This window comes from Blastomyces dermatitidis (assembly GCF_000003525.1).
Source record: "Blastomyces dermatitidis ER-3 genomic scaffold supercont1.14, whole genome shotgun sequence".
Lineage (NCBI taxonomy): Eukaryota > Fungi > Ascomycota > Eurotiomycetes > Onygenales > Ajellomycetaceae > Blastomyces > Blastomyces dermatitidis.
The window spans coordinates 832,999-853,277 of record NW_025544787.1 but is presented as its reverse complement, the minus strand read 5'-3'; the positions used below and the strand labels follow the sequence as shown (position 1 = coordinate 853,277).

The 20,279-nt window shown below is 35.5% G+C and overlaps 5 protein-coding genes across 5 annotated transcripts; all 5 read left to right on the top strand.

The window, feature by feature from the left end:
* Nucleotides 1-6,559: 6,559 nt before the first annotated feature.
* Nucleotides 6,560-6,802, top strand: BDCG_17945 (uncharacterized protein; the record flags this gene model as incomplete). The annotated part of the gene is made up of 1 exon (XM_045426985.1): nucleotides 6,560-6,802. The coding sequence occupies one exon, from the start codon at nucleotides 6,560-6,562 to the stop codon at nucleotides 6,800-6,802; it is 243 nt and encodes an 80-aa protein (XP_045282866.1).
* Nucleotides 6,803-16,348: 9,546 nt separating this feature from the next.
* BDCG_17944 (uncharacterized protein) lies at nucleotides 16,349-16,570 on the top strand (the record flags this gene model as incomplete). The annotated part of the gene is made up of 1 exon (XM_045426984.1): nucleotides 16,349-16,570. The coding sequence occupies one exon, from the start codon at nucleotides 16,349-16,351 to the stop codon at nucleotides 16,568-16,570; it is 222 nt and encodes a 73-aa protein (XP_045282865.1).
* A 113-nt stretch (nucleotides 16,571-16,683) lies between these two features.
* Nucleotides 16,684-17,211, top strand: BDCG_17943 (uncharacterized protein; the record flags this gene model as incomplete). The annotated part of the gene is made up of 1 exon (XM_045426983.1): nucleotides 16,684-17,211. One exon carries the CDS (start codon nucleotides 16,684-16,686, stop codon nucleotides 17,209-17,211), a length of 528 nt encoding a protein of 175 aa, XP_045282864.1.
* A 283-nt stretch (nucleotides 17,212-17,494) lies between these two features.
* On the top strand, nucleotides 17,495-17,713 carry BDCG_17942 (uncharacterized protein; the record flags this gene model as incomplete). The annotated part of the gene is made up of 1 exon (XM_045426982.1): nucleotides 17,495-17,713. One exon carries the CDS (start codon nucleotides 17,495-17,497, stop codon nucleotides 17,711-17,713), a length of 219 nt encoding a protein of 72 aa, XP_045282863.1.
* A 634-nt stretch (nucleotides 17,714-18,347) lies between these two features.
* BDCG_09259 (uncharacterized protein) lies at nucleotides 18,348-20,018 on the top strand (the record flags this gene model as incomplete). The annotated part of the gene is made up of 2 exons (XM_045425044.1): nucleotides 18,348-18,631; nucleotides 18,704-20,018. 2 exons carry the CDS (start codon nucleotides 18,348-18,350, stop codon nucleotides 20,016-20,018), a joined length of 1,599 nt encoding a protein of 532 aa, XP_045273625.1.
* Nucleotides 20,019-20,279: the final 261 nt, after the last annotated feature.

Here is a 20,279-nt window from a genome sequence, read left to right as displayed (position 1 = left end):
AAGCTAATCTTTTTCCTGTTTCATCAGAGCATTCTTATAGTTATTCTCTGAATCTTTCTCTAATTTAATGTGATTGACGCGGACAGGCACTGATTCATTCTTTAAATAAGAAGATATATAGATTGATCAGCAGTTGAAAGTAATATGTTCTGATCAGTTACAGTTGATACACACTCTATATTGACATTGATTGATAACTTCTTCAGAGGTGATCTCAGAGACTCAGAAGCCTGTTCAGATAGCAAAGACTCTTGCTTATATATAGATATTTGAGTCTACTCAATTCATAACATCTGCATCATTGTTATTTCTTGATATAAGTGTATAAGTCACTGAGATGTAACATCTTCTGTCACTATTCTGTATATTCTTGAGCTTGATAAGACAGTCATTCATTATCTGAAGCTGTGTGCAGAAGTCTTCATAAGTTAAGTCTTCATCTGCACTTATAAGAATCTGTAAGAGTTTGAAAGTCAATATCTTCTTAAGCATGTTAATCTTCATTTGATTCTTTCAAGACTGATCACCTGCTTCTAGAATCTTGATGTTGAAGTCAGAGATGAATGTTGTAAGAGAAGTATTTCTCTGTCAGATACTCTGTAATTAATCTAATACTTTCTGTTACATAGCAGTGTCTTGAAACAGAATATCAAGATATTTCATGATATTATCAGACATTTGTAATGCTGATTCACATACTTTCATTCATGAATAAAACTTCTGTTTCATGTGATTCTTCAATTGTTCATTGATATATCAATCTTGATTAATTAATGAACTGATGAAATCTTCATCTACACTCAGTTTCATAAGCATTTTCATTCTTCATGATGAGTAGAGAGTGAGATCAGAAGCATTGAAATATATAGAAGTATTTAAGCATTCTTTCAGCACTTTTATATTTAATTCTGTAAATGTTGAGATTGTATGAGTTTCTTGTTATAATAATCATTGAATCTTTTCATATTGACATTGTTGAGTTGCATGCATATCAGCTATTTATTATTATTATAGTTTCAACATTGCTCAGAGTCACTGTGACACTGCATCTATACTTATATTCAAGAGTTTCATATTATTATTAGACATGATTATATCAATCATTGAATGTATAATATCTGTGAAATCTGAAAAAGTGTAATTGTATTCTTATACATCTGAGTGTCAGAACTCTCAGATCTTTCACTAACATTCTCTTTTATAAGATTTTATTCTCTTTGTAAGATCTTGTTGCAGAGTCAGAGTGACTGATAAGTAAGCTTCTATCTAAGAACTTAATATCTGCTTAACTGTGTTTTCTCTTTCTTATACATTATTACACATTCAGATATCTCTCAATGAATAATCATTTCTGATGAGAAGATGATGCATGAATAATTATTTTCTAATAAGAAGATAATAAACATTTTTATAATGTAAGAGATCTACATCAAATAGATCAGTATAATATTAATAGATCTTATATAACAAAGATAAAAATGTTAAAGAAGAAAAGAAAGAGAAAGTGCAAGAATCAGTGATCAAGATAGATATTTATACACATATGTAGTAGTGTACGCGGTGGAGCTTTGAGATGAAAGAATATACATGCATTCATAGCAGCTGAGGATCAGTGATCAGGAATGACTGAGAATTGAAGCATATGCTACACATGTTTGTAGTGGCCGAGGATCAGTGATCAGGAATGACTGAGAATCGGAGCATACACTACGTGCGTTCATAGCGGCCGCGGATCGGCGATCGGGAATGAAAGAATCTATGAAGTGTAATGAAATAGTCTATATGATTGATCGGGCGCAGCCCGCCACACTGAAGATTATGTTTAAAGACTCAGTTCAAGAGTGTTTACAGATAATAAGCATTTCTTATAGAAAAATAACTTAGTTCTATAGAAGATGCTTAAGAATATTCTTCACTGAAATTAATTTATTTATAAATTTGAAGAGTTTCTCTATTATAGATATAGAGAATAATATCTTATAAGTAGTTAATAAGTTCTCTGAGACTTCTTTTATAGAGATTATTTATAATTCAGATAACTACTTCTGAGTATCTAGACTGATCATGTGACCGTGTCTGAGATCAGAATCAAACTTTACAGTTGTTATATTGTCTAAAAGCATTACTTCTGATCATGATTTGTGTTTATCACATTGATCTCAAATCCTGTTATTTCAAATATTAAAGATCTCAGATTCACTTTTCAAATAAAAATCTAGTCTCAGATAAAGAATATATTTGAATTCTTAGTCACATTTTCATTCTGATCTCATTATTAAAAATGATATTAAATGAGACTATGAAATCATTTCTCACTTACATAATATCATAACATAGTACTCATTTATTGAAAATTCAACAGAGAGTATTATTAAATATCATTACTTTTCTAAACATAGATTATAATTAATATCATTTTAATTAAAAAAAAATGTAAAATATAAAAAATAATAAAAAAATAAAAAATAAAACAACAAGAAAAAATCACAATAAAAAAAAAAAAAAGAGAAAGAAAAAAAGAAGAGAAAGAAAAAAAAAGACAGAAAGAGAAAGAAAAATAAAAAAAAAAAGAAAAGAAAAAGAAAAAAACAAAAAACAAAAATAAAAAAAATCAAGATCACAGAGCTGTAGTACTCTTAAAATACTTACTTCTCAGAGTCTTTATAATATTCATTATTAACTGTGTATCTCTCACAGTGAGAGTAACACAGCTGTAATAAGTCATTATCTTAACATTATCTAATAAATAATCAGTATATATCTATATAAATGTGAATAATTAGAAAACATACACTTAAAAAGTGTGATCAAAGTGAACTCTGCTATCACTTGAATGATATTAAGAGCAGAATACTGCAATTGATGATTTCTCTCATCAATTTCATAGACAAGGTATATAAAGATGATCTTGAGAAATATAAGATTCTCTGACTTCTGATAGAAATGAATCTCATAAAGAGACTCTATTTTCATTATATCAGAGACTGAGTGTTATCAAAAAGTATTACTTCAATGCATATACACTTACTACAGTAATTCACTCTCTATATATATAACTGAGAGTTGCAGCTTTCTCACACTGCACAGCTCTCTCTGAGATGCTGCTGTCAGTTTGCAACTCATGCAGTCTCTCAGTTCAGTACACACTGTATATATACAGCTCTGCATACTGAGACTGTGTTGATTATTATGATCTGACATGATACTTGCTTTTCACAGGTCATGTTTCATTTAATTGAGAGAGAGAGAAACACAACTGCTATTTTATTTAAGAGAAAATGAGTAATTAAATCTGTAGAAGATAATTTGATTTCTTCTGTATTTAAAATTTAATTAGTCTATACTCTTCAATTTAAGAGTTTCTGAGAGTGTTTTAATAGTTTTCATATCAGCTTGAAATTAGTGATTGATTGAACAAGAGAAAAGAGAGAAGAAAGAAATGAGAACAACTTATCTTTATAATATAAAAACAGAGAATTGCTGCAATCATTTATTCTAGTAATAAAGATCTGTTTTCTGCATGTATCTCTGATACAGATTATATAATAACTGCATATAAAGAATATTAACAGTGCATGTATTGAATGAAGATGATGTTGTTATATAACACTGTAACTGTTTCTGTACATCACTGAAAGCTGTTAATATTTTCTTTAAGTCTCTTTATATTTAGTAAGTCAGTAATATATTTCAATGTACTTCTTCTTTCATCATCATCATTATCATTATTATTATTATCATCATCATTACTATTATTATTATTATTATTATTATCATTATCATTATCATCACTATTATTATTATTATCATTATTATATCATTTTTAATTATCTCTTCTATCTTCACTTCTCTTCAACACTCACTGAAATCAATTATATTATTTCTCTTCAAACATTCTGCGGTTCTGCGGATCATCAAGGCGCGTGAGCACTGTCACAGATTAAAGAGAGAGAAGAAGAAGGTATTTAAGTAAGAGAAGACAGATTGTAAGACATATTATAATGCCTTGAAGAGGCTTTATAAGAGAGTAGAATAATAATAATTTTAAGTAACACTTCTGATAGATTTAGACTGAACTAAGTATAGAAATAATACAGATGACACTATCTGTAAGAGATTGAAGAAGAAGACAGTGAAGAGTCTTATACAGTAGTGATGAAATCAGAAGAAGTTCTGAGAATGATTTAAGATCAAGATAAAGAGAGAGAGAGAGAAGAAGAGTATTACTATAAATAAACAGCAGCAGAAGAAGATTAAGAGAGTATTAAAATAAAAGATAAAGAAGTTAAAACTGATAAGTTTTTTATTTATTAAGAGATAATGATTTTTGATAACACTTCTGTTCTCTAATTGATTAGTAGAAGCTGGCAGAGAAGAAGAGAATTGAGATCTTATTCAGATCTCAAATACACTTCATGATTCAGAATATTGAGAAGACAGCTCTACTCTCTGAGCATGTCAATCTGCTTACTGCTAAGATGAAATTCAAGACAGCAGATCAGAAAATGCAGGATTTTGAAGTACAGATTAATCTAACTAAGAGAGAGCAGTGAAAACTCTTCTCTGAGAAGACAGCAGAGAGAGATTTTGAGATGATTATTATCTCAGATAAGAAGAAGAAGAAGAAGAAGAAGAATGAGAAATGAATTATAAAGAATGATAAAAAAAATGAGAAAGAGAAGAAAGATAATGAGTAGAAAAAGTTTTTTTCTTTTTATATTAGTTAGTTATAAGTTCATAATTATTAATAATTAAAATTAATTTTGAGTTTTTAAAAATTATTGTACAAGTTGTAATCAAGTCAGGAACAATATATATATATATATATATATTTAACTATCATTATTCACAAATCACTATAATGTATAAGTATCAACATTTTTTCAATATTGATATTCACAATATTAATATATTTTTAATGATATTATCTGATAATATAATTTAGTAACACTCTCTTTCACAATATTAATATATTTCAAGAAATATAACAGAGATTAATCAAGATTGTTTATTTACTTTTATACATTGATAATATTCAATCTGAGTTAGTATTAAAATTATAACTAAGCTAAGAAACAAGATTATTTTCTCTTATATTAATTCTTCTTACACACATCAGTGATCAGTTATTGAAAATAAATTATCATCTTTTTTAAATTATTATTATATCTTCTGAATTCACTTCTTTCACTTCTTTTACTTCTATTGAAGATTTACAAACTCTTCAAGAAATCACTGTGAATTATAAAGTCTATATTATTTATAATTCAATACAGAATACTCTCTTTCAATTATAATGAATAATTACTTCATTCTTCATATCTGATTTCAGGCCATGAAATTTATGAAAAACTCAATACAAACATTGAGATGAACTATGAAATAATTATTAACAGATTATATTATAGATTACTGAAGAGTTATCTCTCTGCTACAATCACTATAACTTTATTCAGAAACATTCATTATAAACTAATCATGACTCTGAAGAAATTTTCTGACATCTGAAGTCATCAGAATGCAGATAATAAAAGAAAAATAATCAGAAAATTACTACTGAGCTGATAAGTTACTCTATCAGATAACAATTTTTAATAATACTAACTTTCTAATTTGAAGAAAATTATGTAAAAACAACTCTGTATCAGTACTCTGATTTCACAGCTCTCATCTGATAACTTCTGTGAATAATTACTTTACATGTATATATCTCTGAATCTTTCTCTTTAATTAATTAAAAACTCTGAATTCTGAACACTTCTTTAAATACTTAATTCAAATCTTTATATTTCATATCAATTCTGTCTTCAGTTCAATCTTGAGATATACTACAAAGTCAATATGTAATATCTAGAATCAGAGTTAAAGAATTATCAAAGAGTGTCTCTCATAGTGAATGCATGAACTAGTACAAATAATCTTACATTTATAAGAGTTACATGTTATTACATTGATGAGAACTGAACTTATTAAGAGACATTATGTAAGAAATCCCGCTCCTTGCAGATTCTTTACCCCTATTCCTATCTCTCATGTAATCAATAGGGCTAGCGGCCCTTGGCTACACACAACTATATAGACTGGAGTTCACGAATACTATTCACAACTCAGCTTGAATGCTATTATACATTTGATCCCTACATTTATCTTTCTACTATGAACACTTCTAGTAGTTAACAGTACATATCACACCAAGCTGCAAACACCTGAATAATTGTCTGTGAGCACTTATTCTTACATTTCAAGCTCAGTCAGTCAGCAACCGCCTGTTATGACTGGAAGAACTAGAAACTCACATGCTTCAACCCCTGCAAACCCTACTGCAGACACTCAGGAGCAGCCACCTGAACCATGAATAACCTCTGTGAAAGAAGTCTCAGAGAACTTATTAATCACTCATGAGACATCATCCTCTGCATCTGTGACAGAGGAACCCTTTGAACCCACAAATGAATCAATCTCAGTGAAGAACATTCTTGAGCATCTTTCACAGAATCAAGCTATTTTTCTACAAGGAATGCTTACTGCCTGCAAACACTCTTGAACTGAGTCTCTAGACATGATCTTCAGAGACACTCACAAACTGAAAAGAAACTTCCTCAAGTCACAACCACTTAAGGCCACCTATCAAACCACAATCTATAAAAGCTTTTGCAAGTTTGCATTTGAAATTGACTCACAAGCCCGGCTGTGTGACATGAAAGATGAAGAAGCTGTCATCTACACAATGACAGACCTCTATTACACTGAAGCCAAGAACTGGCTGAATCATCTAGAGAATGATCATGAGAGATCTCAATGATCTGTTCTCAAGACCTATCTAGAGAACAAGTTGAGAGACTTCACAAGCCAGACAGAGAACACCTGAGCCACAATCATCAATATTAGAAAAAGAGGTGAGAAATCTGATGAAGACTACTCACAGCACTTCATGAAATTGTGACATGAATTGAGATCTGTGAAAACAGAGTCCTGAAACAAGACCTGAATGATGATGTTTGTAAAGAGACTGAATAAAGACATGCAGAACAAGCTCATTAAGCAAGGCTCTAAGTCCTTGACTCTGAAGAAACTGATGACTCTTATTCATCACTTACAGATCACTGTGAGAGCCACAGACTCACAGAGAGCAGATCATTGACCAGCCCTGCAAGAATCAGAACAACAGAGAACAGGTTTGTCAGAAAAAGATGATAAGACACAGAGAGATTCATATCTGACTGCTGAGCAGAGAGAGAGAGCTTCACAAGCTCCTGTGAACAGAGTGTATAACAGAGAGATTAAGAAAAAGAGACTCTGCTTCATCTGTTCTAAATCAGGACATCTCCGCGCAAACTGTTCAGACAAATCAAAATAGAAATTTGAGAAGTCACAGACAGAGTCAGCAACAGCCTTCTTAAGAGCCTTGAAGCTGACATCTGAATCTGTTGCTTCTTCAATGAAAATGCTTACTCACAGAGAGAGACTGCACTGCAGTACTGCTGTCTCACAAGTATGAGAAGTATTGATGAACTCAGAATCCCAGGTCACTGTGATGTCTCTAAAGCTCACAGAGTGAATGAGCTGAAAGGTGAAGACTGAGAACCTGCTCTTACAACAAGCAGGGTGTGAGAACTCAGATCTGAGAACTGAGAGACTTGTGAGAGTCATCTTTGAATTACAAGATCTCTCTGAAACCTGAAGAAGATTTGCAGAAACTGTGATTATCATGAACATCACAGATGACATGTATTTGAGACTTGCATAACTTCAAAAACACAATCTGCACATAGCTGTTCATGAGTCAGGTTTATACTTCTGATCAGTGTTAACAGACTCACTTACAGAGGTAGAAGCAGTTGATGCTGCAGAGTTGATTAGAGAAGACAAGCTCATCTATATAATGACTTTGTAAGTGTCTGAGAATCTCACAATCATGAAAACTGAGCTTCAGATACCAGAGAAATACTGAGATCTCACAGAGATGTTCAGCTCAGCTAAGGCAGCTGAGCTTTCTTCTCATCACAAGAAGAATCTAGTAATAGATTTGATAGAAGAGCAGAAACCCTTCTGAGAACTAATCTATAAGCTCTTCCATCATAAGACAGAGGTCTTGCAGACCTATGTGAAGAAGAATCTGAAGAATGACTTCATTCAATCTTCACAGGCCTTCACAGGAGCCTCTGTGATATTCATGAAGAAGAAGAATGAAGATCTCAGATTGTGTATAAACTATCATGATCTGAACTCCAAGATAACAAAGAATCACTATTCTCTGTCTCTGATTGAGAATGTGATCAACTGTCTCACAGAAGCTATCATATTCATACAACTGAATGTAATCAATACATATACACAGCTGCAAATACAGTCTGAAGATGAATGAAAGACTGTCTTTAGAACTGCACTGAGATTATTTGAATATCTAGTGATGTCTTTTGATCTGACTAATACTCTCACAGCATTTCAGTCTTTCATCAACAAAACACTTCACATATATCTGAATATCTTTGTGATAATATATCTGAATGATGTGATGATGTACTCCATGAAGAAGGAAGAACATACTGAGCATGTGTGAAGTGTGTTGAAGACCTTAGATAAGGCAGGACTGTATGTTAAGCTTACAAAGTGCAACTTCAGTGCTCACTGAATTAATTTCCTAGAATATGTAATCACTGCAGATGATATTCAGATGAAACCTTCACAGATTGAGACTATTCTATCATAGTCAGAGTCAACTAGTATTTATGAGATTCAGATCTTTCTGAGCTTTGTGAATTTCTATAGACAGTTTATCTTTGCATTTATGAGAATCTTCTTGACTCTTACAGACATACTGAAGAATGAAAACAAGAAGAAGTCATCTCACAAACAGAGAATGAAAAGATTGTTGAGAAGAGAGAACTGTGAGAACTTTCTTATCTCAGAAGCTCACAGGGCCTTTGTAAGATTGAAACAGATATTCATAGACACAGTGATACTATTTCACTTTGATTTCTTACTCTTAATCAGATTAGAGACAGATGTCTTCTTCTTTGCAATTTCAGAAATAGTCTTGCAACTACAGTCAAATGAGAACTGGGTTTCAGTGGCCTTTTTCTCACAGAAGATGCAACCTGCAGAGATCAACTATAACATTCATGATCAGAAGCTTCTCATAATAGTGAAATTCTTTCATCACTGATATCACTACTTCAAGAGTCTTATAACAGTGATTAAAACAAATTATTAAAAGAGAGTGTATAGCTGTTTTAACAGACTATATCTGATTAATTTCCTCCTCTTCATACTCAGATAATTCTGAATTTAGTCATTTTCTTATAGCTGCTTGAGTTTCTGATAGAAAGGCAGATAAATTCTCTCACAGATCAGACTATGTTAAGAAGACCAGGATGACAGATACAGAGAAGCTAGAGAAGGCAGAAAAGCTTCACAGAATGCTCAGACTGAGTATTGCAAAGAGATTGACTGAAGAGTCTCTCAATCCCCTGTGAGAGAAGAGAGAAAAGAGAGGGAAGAAGCCTGCACAACTACTTTCTATGACACTGAGAGTCAACACTCTGAGAATCTCCATAAGAATCCTTGAAGAGAGTACCTATAACCTGAAGAATTTGCAGGCTTTGAGAAGCACTGCAGAAGACCTGATGTAAGAAGAAACAGAGCATAAGTCTTCACAAGATCTTCTATTCAGATTGTCTGAACTACAACTGAAGAATGAATATACTCAGCATATTCAGAAACTGCTTATAGCAGAGATCAACTCTGCAGAAATAAAGAATTAAAGAAACTTAAATAATCTCTTACAAAGAGAGGGTTGAATTTATATGCCTGTAAATGAGTTTCTACATGTAGAACTCATCAAAAGATATCATAACTCTTCTCTAGTAAGTCATTTTACAGATACTAGAACTCATGAGTTGTTTGTAAGAAAATACTTCTGACTGAAGATACAAGAACTTATGAAGAAGATAGTGAATTCTTGTACTGTTTATCAGAGTTCATGAGTAGTGCAGTTCAGGTCATATGAAGAACTTACTTCTCTATTCATCTCATAGAAACCTTGAGAACAGCTAGAAATGAATGCTCTTGTGAGCCTCTCTGAAAGTAAGAACATATATAATACCTGCTTTGACAGTGTGCTGATGATAGTGAATCACTTCATCAAGATGACACACTTTATACTCATCTGTAAGAACTTGAAGTTAAAGAATTTAACTCACATCTTCATTCACAATGTGATCTGATTGCATGAATTATCTGTGAACATTGTCTCAGACAGAGAATCAATCTTCACAGAAGAGTTCTGATCTGATCTGATGACTATACTGAAGATCTCATGAGATCTAAGTATGACTTTTCATCAACAGACAGATGATCAGATAGAATACCTGATAAGTATATTGAAACAGTATCTGTGATACTTTGTTAATTACAATCAGAATGACTGAGTGCATTGATTATCACTCACAGAGTTCATGTACAATAACTTAAAGCATGTCAGCACAGATAAAACCCTCTTTAAGATGCTCACTGAGACTCATTCATGAATGATCTTGATGAATCTGTGAGAGTACACTATAGAGTGTAATAATGCTTATGAATGAGCTGAGAGAATTCAAGAGATCTGAGAGAAAGCTCACAAATTCTTGAAAAAGACTCAAGAGTATTAGAAGAGATACTATAACTTCAAGTATATTACAAAGAGTTTCAAGAAAGATGATAGAGTCTGACTGAGTCTAGAAAACATCACTATGCAGAGATCTAGTAAGAAGCTGAATCTCTTATAAACAGAGCCTTGCAAGATTGTGAAGAAAGTTAGCTCACAGTTCTACAGATTGAAACTGTCATCTGAGTTGTAGATATATAATATTTTTCATATCTCTTTACTCTGTGAATATAAGGAATTCTCAGAAGAGAACTCTGTGACTCATCACTCTATTTATAAAGCACTAGAGAGTGAAAGAGAATATCAGATTAAAGAAATTATTGACTCAGAGAAGTGAGATCACAAGCTCTGATTCAAGGTTCAGTGACAAGAATATTCTGATAAGATGAATGAGTTTACTTAAGAATCATCTGAGCAGATAAGACATCTGCAGAAGCTGAGACATGACTTTCATACTATGAATTCTGATAAGTCAGAATGACACAGTCTTCACTAAGAACCTGATTGTGATAAAGACATTAACACTGTCATTTGCAAACCCTAGTCTACAAGATAATAAGTTTCTACTGAGATGAACAGTCTACAGTGTACACAAGGAAAGAAGAAAACATATTCTCATTAAAGTTAAAAAATAAGAAAACAAACAGGGCTGTGAATATAATTTAGAGATCAATAAAGAAAAAATAAAGAAAACTCATATTCACATCATCAATACTCACAACACTCAATCCTCTCACAACTATCAATTTCTCTCTTCAAAGGAGCAGAGAGCATCATATTCACAGTACAGACAATTATTGCATTTGATGCAAAGACTGTCAGAAATGCACAGACTTCAGAGAAGTCAGATACCAGAGCATGTACAGTTGTAGCAGAATCTTGAAGACTGGTCATCTGTGTATGTGACCAGATATCCCTCACAAAGCTGTGTTCACTCTCTCAGTTGTGCTGGAGTATCCAGCCCAGAAACAATGAGAATGTGAAGAGAAGGCTCATCTGCCCAGGTTAACTCTCATCACAAATTCATGGCATTCACATTGCCTTGATTACCTGGATTTTGCAGGTACCTGAGAACCCATCTCCCATTGACAATGGGATTGCAGAAATGCGCCGCGGCGCGAGGATCATTGATAGAGAACCTAGGCATATTCACATATGCCTGGTCAGAGATTGTGCAGGCAGAGAGAAGATGATCATAGGCCTGTGAAGCTGCAGAAGACACTGACAACATCAGAAGCTTCACAAGAACTGTCAGCTAGAATCTGTAAGGAATTACTTATGAGAAGACTTACAGCAAAGAAAGAAACTGCACTGCTTAGAGTCAGAGACTGGCCTGGGAGAGGGATGAGGTGAGCTACTGGCCTGAAGATCAGGTGTGATGGCAAGGCTGAGAAGAATGAAGATGCAGTTGTAGGTGGCAGTGCCCCTGCTCCACCAGCCAGTAAAAAGCAATCAGAGGAGTCACAGGGACATTCACAAGAAGCTTAGTGACAGTCAGATATTGTTTGCAAAGATATTGAAATTGAAAAAATTTTTATTCTTGAGAAGTTCTTGAATCAACATGTGAATATTGTTAGAAACACTCTCTCTCTATCATCTGAGTGAAAACACTTCACAGATGAATGAGAATACTCACAGTTTGTAAGAATGAAAGCTGTTACAGAAAAAGAGAAAAGAAGATGAGATTTCACAGACAGATCTGAGATATTTATACTACTCTAGAGAGGTTTGCTTACACTGTGAGTGATTCTGTGAAATAGCCAGATCACTCTAGCAAATAAGAGTGATTGTGAATCACAGGCCTGAATCTTTCTATATGACTACAAAGAGTGATTGCAGACTGTGAATATCTTAATTCTATAATTCTACAGAGTTGATGAAAGAATGAAAAATTCCTCACAATTCTACAGTGTTAAAGAGCAATGATTTGCAAGAATGAGTGAAAGATCAACTCACAAATGTTTCTCTTTGATGAGAATGATCTCACAAAGAGTGATTCATCTGTAAGATGAATCTGTGTGATGATTATACAAGAATCTTGTGAAAATGATTGAGAGTCAACCAGAACTCTTCTGTATGAAAGATGCAAGATAAATCTATGTAATAGTCAGAGAAGAATCTGTAGATTATAAAGAATCTTACAGAATAAGAAACTGAGTGACAGACTCTTTTCTCTTCATGATAACAAGAGATTTTTCCTCACTGAGGTTTTTTATAGATGTGAAGAGTTTTTAGTGAGTATCACTGCAGTGCTGAGCTGACTATGAAGTCACTCAGTGAAAGGCTTTGCAGATGAAGCCTTAGAGAGAGAGAGATATGTAAGAAATCTCACTTCTTGTGAATTCTTTACCTCTATTTCTATCTCTCACATAATCAATAGGGCTAGCGGCTCTTGGCTACACATAACTATATAGACTGGAGTTCATGAATACTATTTATAACTCAGCTTGAATACTATTATACATTTGATTTCTACATTTATCTTTCTATCATGAACACTTCTAGTAGTTAACAGTACATATCACATCAAGCTGCAAACACCCGAATAATTGCCTGCGAGCACTTATTCTTACACATTAATTAAATTTGAATCATTGATCAGTAGTCATACTGAGAATTATATAACAGAGATATTAATAACTGTGATTAAAAATAACTATTGAGATATTAGTCTCAGTCTTCTTATAATTACAACTGATAATACTGTGAATAACTACACTATGATGAAGAGCTTGAAGTAAAAATTGACTTTGCATTTCTGAAATAATAAACAAGATTATATTCTCTGCATTGCTCATGTGATTCAACTTGTGATATAAACACTGATAAAGAATCTTAACATTGAGATGAAGAATAATGAGATGACTGATTCTTGAGATGAGAATAAGATGAAAGTAATTACTTAAGTAACTTTTACATTCACTTTATAAAAGATAATGTTTTTTGATAACACTTTTTAATATTGTTTTTTAATAATGCTTTTTAATAACACTACTGTTAATTTTAAATAGATTGACTAATAATTTAAATATCATAGATTTGAAACATTGTTAATATGATTTATATCTCTTCTAAATAATAACAATGATTTCATGATATTCAATAAATAAATAAATCAGTCACATCACTGAATATGATACAAAATATTAAAATATGATGAAGTTCAATATATAAGATAACTGTTCAGACTCTTTGATTGTATCAGATAATTGATTATTAAGTGCAATACTCTGATTAAGAAAAGATTCAGATATTGAAACTTTCTGATATGAAGTGAACTCAGTTGAAATATATGATTGATTTACTGTTTCAGTTTTATAAGATAATAAAGACAGTCTTAATCACTTATACATCAATGCTGCAGTCAGTCTGATGAGTATATAACAGTTTATTTACTTATCTTGAGAAGCAGTTGAATCACTTAAAAAGAAATTCAGTCTAAGATGATGCTATAGCACAGACTATTATTACTGTAAGAGATAAACTGATATATTACTACAGTAAAATAGAACAATCTTTTACAGAGTACTATACTGTAGCAGCTCTACTAGATCTCTTCTATTAAGTTAATATCTACACTTCTTAAGATTGAACAGAGAAGAAATGAGACTTATATATTAAATTAATCTGAGACTACTATAATGTCAACTATCAGAGATTTGAATAAGCAGATATTTGAGATGTGAAGACAGTGAAATACAATTCTCTAGTAAGTAATAATCTTTAATAACACTTCATATTATATAGAACTATAATACTAACTTTGAAATAGAACTTACATACATTGATTACAATTAAAAGTCAGGCAAAACTACATACTTGTAAAACTGAATTTGATCACTATCTTCAAGATGATCTGATGAATTTACACATCAAATCAATTCTAGAGTTATGAAAAATTATTGAGAGTATATATTCAACTGTTACACTGATAGTACATGATATTCTGATAATTTCATTAACAGAGATGAGAATGAAGTGAAAGTTCAACTCAAGTCAAGATATTTATTACTAGACTGACCATGTGACCGTGTCTGGGACCAGAACCAGATTTTTTGATAGTCTCATTACCAATTCAACTGATCCCATTACACAGTTTTAGCATTAGATAGTAGTCTCATACTGTTTCAGTGAGACTTACTGTCTACTCTTGTCACATTTTTCAAATGAGACCATGATTTCCACTTCTCAATTTAAATTATTTTTATTACTTTAAATGACTTTAAATCTCATTTGAGCATTACCAAAAAGTGTTACTTTTTAAAAAATTAAAAATAGTCTAAAAAAAACCTTAAAATGTCTAAAAATAGTAACTTTATGCCAAGAATGAGACTAAATGGAATCAAATGAAACCACTTTCTCATTTTTTTCAAGTCATGATTCCATTTTAAGATCTGATATATAGTCACTTTACATGTTTTTTTGATAGCCAGTCTCAGCGGGATTCACGTCAAGAAATGTATGAGACCAGATCAAATGAGATCAAATGTGAAATTCATGATTTCAGTGACCAGTCTATTTATTACTATCACTGAGAACAATTATAAGAAGAAACAATTAAGAAACTCATGATTGTAAAATATGAAATTATCAGATAGTTTAATATCTCTGATCACAGTTTATCAGAAAAGTGTAGTTTTCATGAGAAAGTGAAGAATAAACTTGTATAAGAATATATTTAGTTATTTCATAAGTGTTATCAATAATCATTATCAAATTCTGATTATATAAGCAATCACTGAATGAACTGAATGAGACTGATTTTAATCTTCAGTCTTAGTCTTATTCTGATTTTGAAAGAATGATTATCTTTCACAGTTTATTCTGGAAAATTACTCTCATTTCACTGTTCTTGAATTAAATCTGGTCATTTTTCACATCATTTCTCTCAGAAATAATTCATTTTCAGATTTTTTTAAGACTTAGTTCTGATGAGACTTATATCAAGAAATGTATGAGATCAGATCAAATGAAATTAAATGTGAAATTCATGATTCTAGCAGCTAGTCTAAGAGTATCTATAGTAGAGTTTACAGAGATTGAAGTATATAAGTTTCTAGTTCTTTCAGTTATAACAGATAATTACTGACTGACTGAGCTTGAAATATAAGAATAAGTGCTTACAGATAATTATTTGAGTATTTATAGCTTGATATGATATATACTATTAACTACTAAAAGTATTTACAGTAGAAAGATAAAATATAGAAGTTAAATATATAATAGTATTCAAGCTGAGTTATGAATAGTATTTGCAAACTCCAGTCTATATAGTTGTGTGTAGTCAAGGGCTGCTAGCCCTATTGATTACATGAGAGATAGAAATAGAAGTAAAGGATCCGCGAGGAGCGGGATTTCTTACATTATATTACCTCAACAGAGTGTCCCAGCTTGGCTCTACATGTCAGATTATAGTCAATCTGATATCACACAGTCACTAATTTGCCAAGTATCTGTTGTAGCCTAGAAAGTATATCTGTAAAACATTAGCTGTTAGGGTCGTTAGCCTTTGAAGCACGGTTAATGAAGGATGAGCCAGAAGGATATCACTTGGCACCATCTCGGGATTAAGTAATTCCTCCCCCGTACCCGCGCCCGCCTGGGCTTAGGGTCTTGGCACATCCCCGAAGGCTTCTGGTTTGCCAGGGCTGCCTCTTCAAGCAACTCTCTCAATATTCTGTGACAGCTCGCGTCGCAGGTATGGCAAAATTATCGCAAGCCGAACTCTCTATCATCACAAAATATCCTTTGGCTGACTCGCTCGATCGTGTACGTGACTTGCTCCAAGATGCGGAACGGCTATCCCTAACATCCTACGACGGCGCTGACGATGACCCTGATGATATCCGCCAAACAGCGATATCAAAGCTTTTAATCACTTTAATGGATGAAAAAGCTGCTTTAATCTCCGACCCCCGATAAGCAAAAGAGATGTTGCTTCTGAACTATCAAGGCTGTTCACACATCTTCGGTCCTCGACCTTATCACCAGTATCTCTCGAACCACCCCCCCGACGAGCATTCCTCCGTCATTTGATGGCACGTCGTTCAGATCTACATCATCATCGCAGAAAGGGTCAGAGCAGACGCGTCGGCTGGTGGAAGGAAGACTCTTCGAGGAGATTGAGGGCTGTACTCACCAGGATGTTGAGGGTTTCTTCAAAAAATATTTTGAAGGAAAAGACTGGAACACACGGGCAGATGATGCCACTCGCCGCGCGCTTGGCTCCGGAGCTGACAGTGGATGGTCGGGCTTCCCCGACCCGCCAACAGAGAAAGACGCCCTCGACTGGTGGTTTGGATTCCAGGACGAGTTCCTGCCGGATGCACCAAGCGTCTATTTCACCACGGCGAGCAAGAGCGACGGAGCGACAGATTGATCTCCTCCTCAGGGACCGAAACGCGAGTGACATCAGTGGAAAGCACAACTGGAAGGATATCCGGGTCGTCGGTGAGTTGAAAAAACCCAAGGATAAGATCAGGAGCAAAAGTGCGCTGCTGCAGATGGCGCGCTATGTGCGGGATGTAACGATGCCAATTCTATTCGACCTAACATACAAATAGAGCGCAATATACGAAGATTCAAAGCTGAAGAAGAAAGAAAAGGATGAATGCTGCTACGCGAAGTGTTGCAGATAAACAAAGGAAGCCCTAAGGTCGTGCCCTAGTCCTTGTCCATATCTGGTAATGAGGTCAAAAGGTCGGCGCCGTCACACGGGAGGTCTTCAAGGCCCAGCCGACGCGTCGATTGTCCATGCGTTTGCAGTCTGTGGAATGAAGGCGGAGGCGTGGATATATCAGTGAAGACCCGAAGCATTTTTTTTGGATGATCTTGGGCTACGCAATGATGACAGACGAGGAGCTGGGGCTGGATACCTTCATCACACGGGATGGTAGCGGTGCCAACAAGATCACTGTTGAGAGCATAAGTGGTGAGGAGACAGTTGTGCAGCTGAACCCGAAGCTGCTCAGCTATCAGAGCGCCATCATGTGTCAGGGTACATTGTACGGTTCGCCTACTGAGCTTTTGAAGTCCCTCCGCGACGCGATCAAGGCGCATCGGTGAGTTCGATTCCCTGCCCAGCGCCTGGTGGTTGCACCTCTGCAAGGCTGTATGTATCAACAGGGCTTAACCCTCATGTATAGACCTAATCAAAAACAATGTTATGCTGGACACGAGAAGAGGAATGCAATGGTTGTGATGATAATAATGGACAAAATCGTGGGGTGCGAGGTGCCATTTTTTACTGTGCCGACCTGGCAGAGTAGTGGTTGAACTGCTGCTTAACAAAGGAGAGGTGCTACATGAAGCTGGGGCCTAATCCCCGCCTGCTTGAGCATGCCAATCTCAGGATGGCTGCCTTGGAATAGAACATGACAATGACCAACACAGTATGCCCTTCTGACTGTGGACGTGCGGTGTGCAAGCATGATCTATGGAACCACATTGGCAGAGTGATACAAACAAAGGATGGACTTTCAGAAATTAGGGGCTTAGTCATTCCAAGGTTGCTTTAGAGCCCCTGGAGCCTAACCCAAACTCTAGAATGTCACGTGACATGGGAGCTCACCCCCTGCATTTGTTCTCGCAGAAGAGCAAACAACAAGGCTGCAAAAAACATGGGTTCAGATGCTTACAACATTCTAAGTTCTTCTTGCCATTCTCCCACAAATATTTTGGTCTCTAGAATCATCCAATTATGGATCAAATCACAAAGCACAGAGTTGATCAAGCTGCAGAGGAGCTTATAGCTTCCATTGATCCTTCAAAAGTCTGTAAGCTGGCCACATCCTTTCATCCTGCCAAAAGTCCCTGTCGTATCTTTTCGGACTGGAAAAAGGGTGGCTTTAACGTCTGCTTTCCTGTGATCTTTAACCAGGATGCTGAGAGCGTGGAAGGTGAGAAGTGGATGGTCAGGATTCCTCTTCTCCCCCGACTAGCATTTCCGGAGGAGAAGATGCGCGGCGAAATTGCAACCATGAAGTAGGCGGGCCCCCTCCCAGGTGTTTCGTGGAAATTGATGGTAGAACTACAAGTGAAGCTAACATCAACTAGGTATATTGCAGAGAAGACCACCATTCCCATTCCTCGTCTCCACGGCTACTCCATACACGGCGATGACAACGTCCTCGGCCTTCCATTTATGCTTATGGAGTATACTGAAGGGAAGACATTGGCTGGCGTTGTGCTTCCAGATCTTGAGAAAAGTACAAGAGAACATTTGTACACCCAACTCGCTGATGTCTATATCCAACTCTATCACCAACAATTCGACCGAATCGGAGCTCTCACTCTGGATGAGAATGATGAGAACTGGATATTTGCCAACAACCGACCTCTATCAGTCGATATCAATGACCAAGAGGTCGGTGGTTTTGACTTTTGTTCGCGTTTTCTGCCTCCTCAGCAGACATTCACCTCCGCAATCGATTATGTCTACCTGATTTTCAGACTCATCTACAACGACTACTCCCGATGCCCGGATTCAATAATGGGGGAAGAGGATGCACAACATTATCGATACAGTATTTGGGCTGGTCAGGGTGTTGTGATGAACTGGGTTAAACCAAAGTACAACCATGGCCCTTTTATTTTGATGCATGGCGATCTCCGCCCGCCCAATATTGTTGTTGATGACAACTTCAACATTACTTCTATTCTGGATTGGGAGTGGAGTCATACTCTCCCGGTTCAGTTGTTTGCGGTTCCCCCTTACTGGCTCACCAATCTTCAGGTGGTGCAAATTGCCGAGCCCTTGCTCGCTTTCCCATTTATGATCGCAGCTCGAGACTTCATTAACTCCGTGTGTGAGCATGTGCACACTTCATACAACCCTCACCGACAACTGCGATCAGAGCTTCCCGTGGTGAAGGTCTGGCGCCAGCAGGCATACGAGGACCAAGCTATTGCTCACGGACTTTTGAAACCTCACTCCTTCGGAAACGTCTACTGCCATGCTCTAGATTCCCGCTACTACGATTGGGACCGTAATCAGAGAGTGGAAGCATTTTTTAAATTGACTATTTGGCAACCTGAGCTTGACATTTTGAAGCAAAAGGTAGTCGAATTGGCATGCTTTGAAAAAAAGAGACAAGAGTTGGGAGTACAACAACGTGTGACTTTCTCGAGTCCAACTTTAACGCCAGAACAGGAAGCCAAGCTGGGGTTGAAGGACCCGGGCGAAAAAGCCGAGAAGGTCTTTGGGGATGGAGACGAAACGGAGGGTGATCTCTTCGCAAGAGTTGAAAGTGAAGTCCGAAGAAAAGGGGAGCTGAAAGCTGAGCTCGAAAGACCACACACGCGGTGGCCGCTTATCGCGATTGGGGCAATATGTCTAGTGTACCTGGTCAGCAGGGATCGGAGGAATTGAGTTGTATACACTACCTCGTGGATTTACTATGGACTACTGAGTAATTCAATCGTGCTTCGCACAACCTCTACCTCAGCTTGGATTCTGGCCACTTCTGTCATCTGGTCTTGAACCTGTTGCGCCACCGTCTTGCCGCTAGTCTGTACTGCACGGGCCGCTTGAACCTCCCTGGCACTCGTGTTCAGCTGTTGTATTACTCGTGCCTGAGCCTGAAGTTCCTGCATGTAGGATAGCGCCTGGACCTCTTCTTGTTCCAGCAGC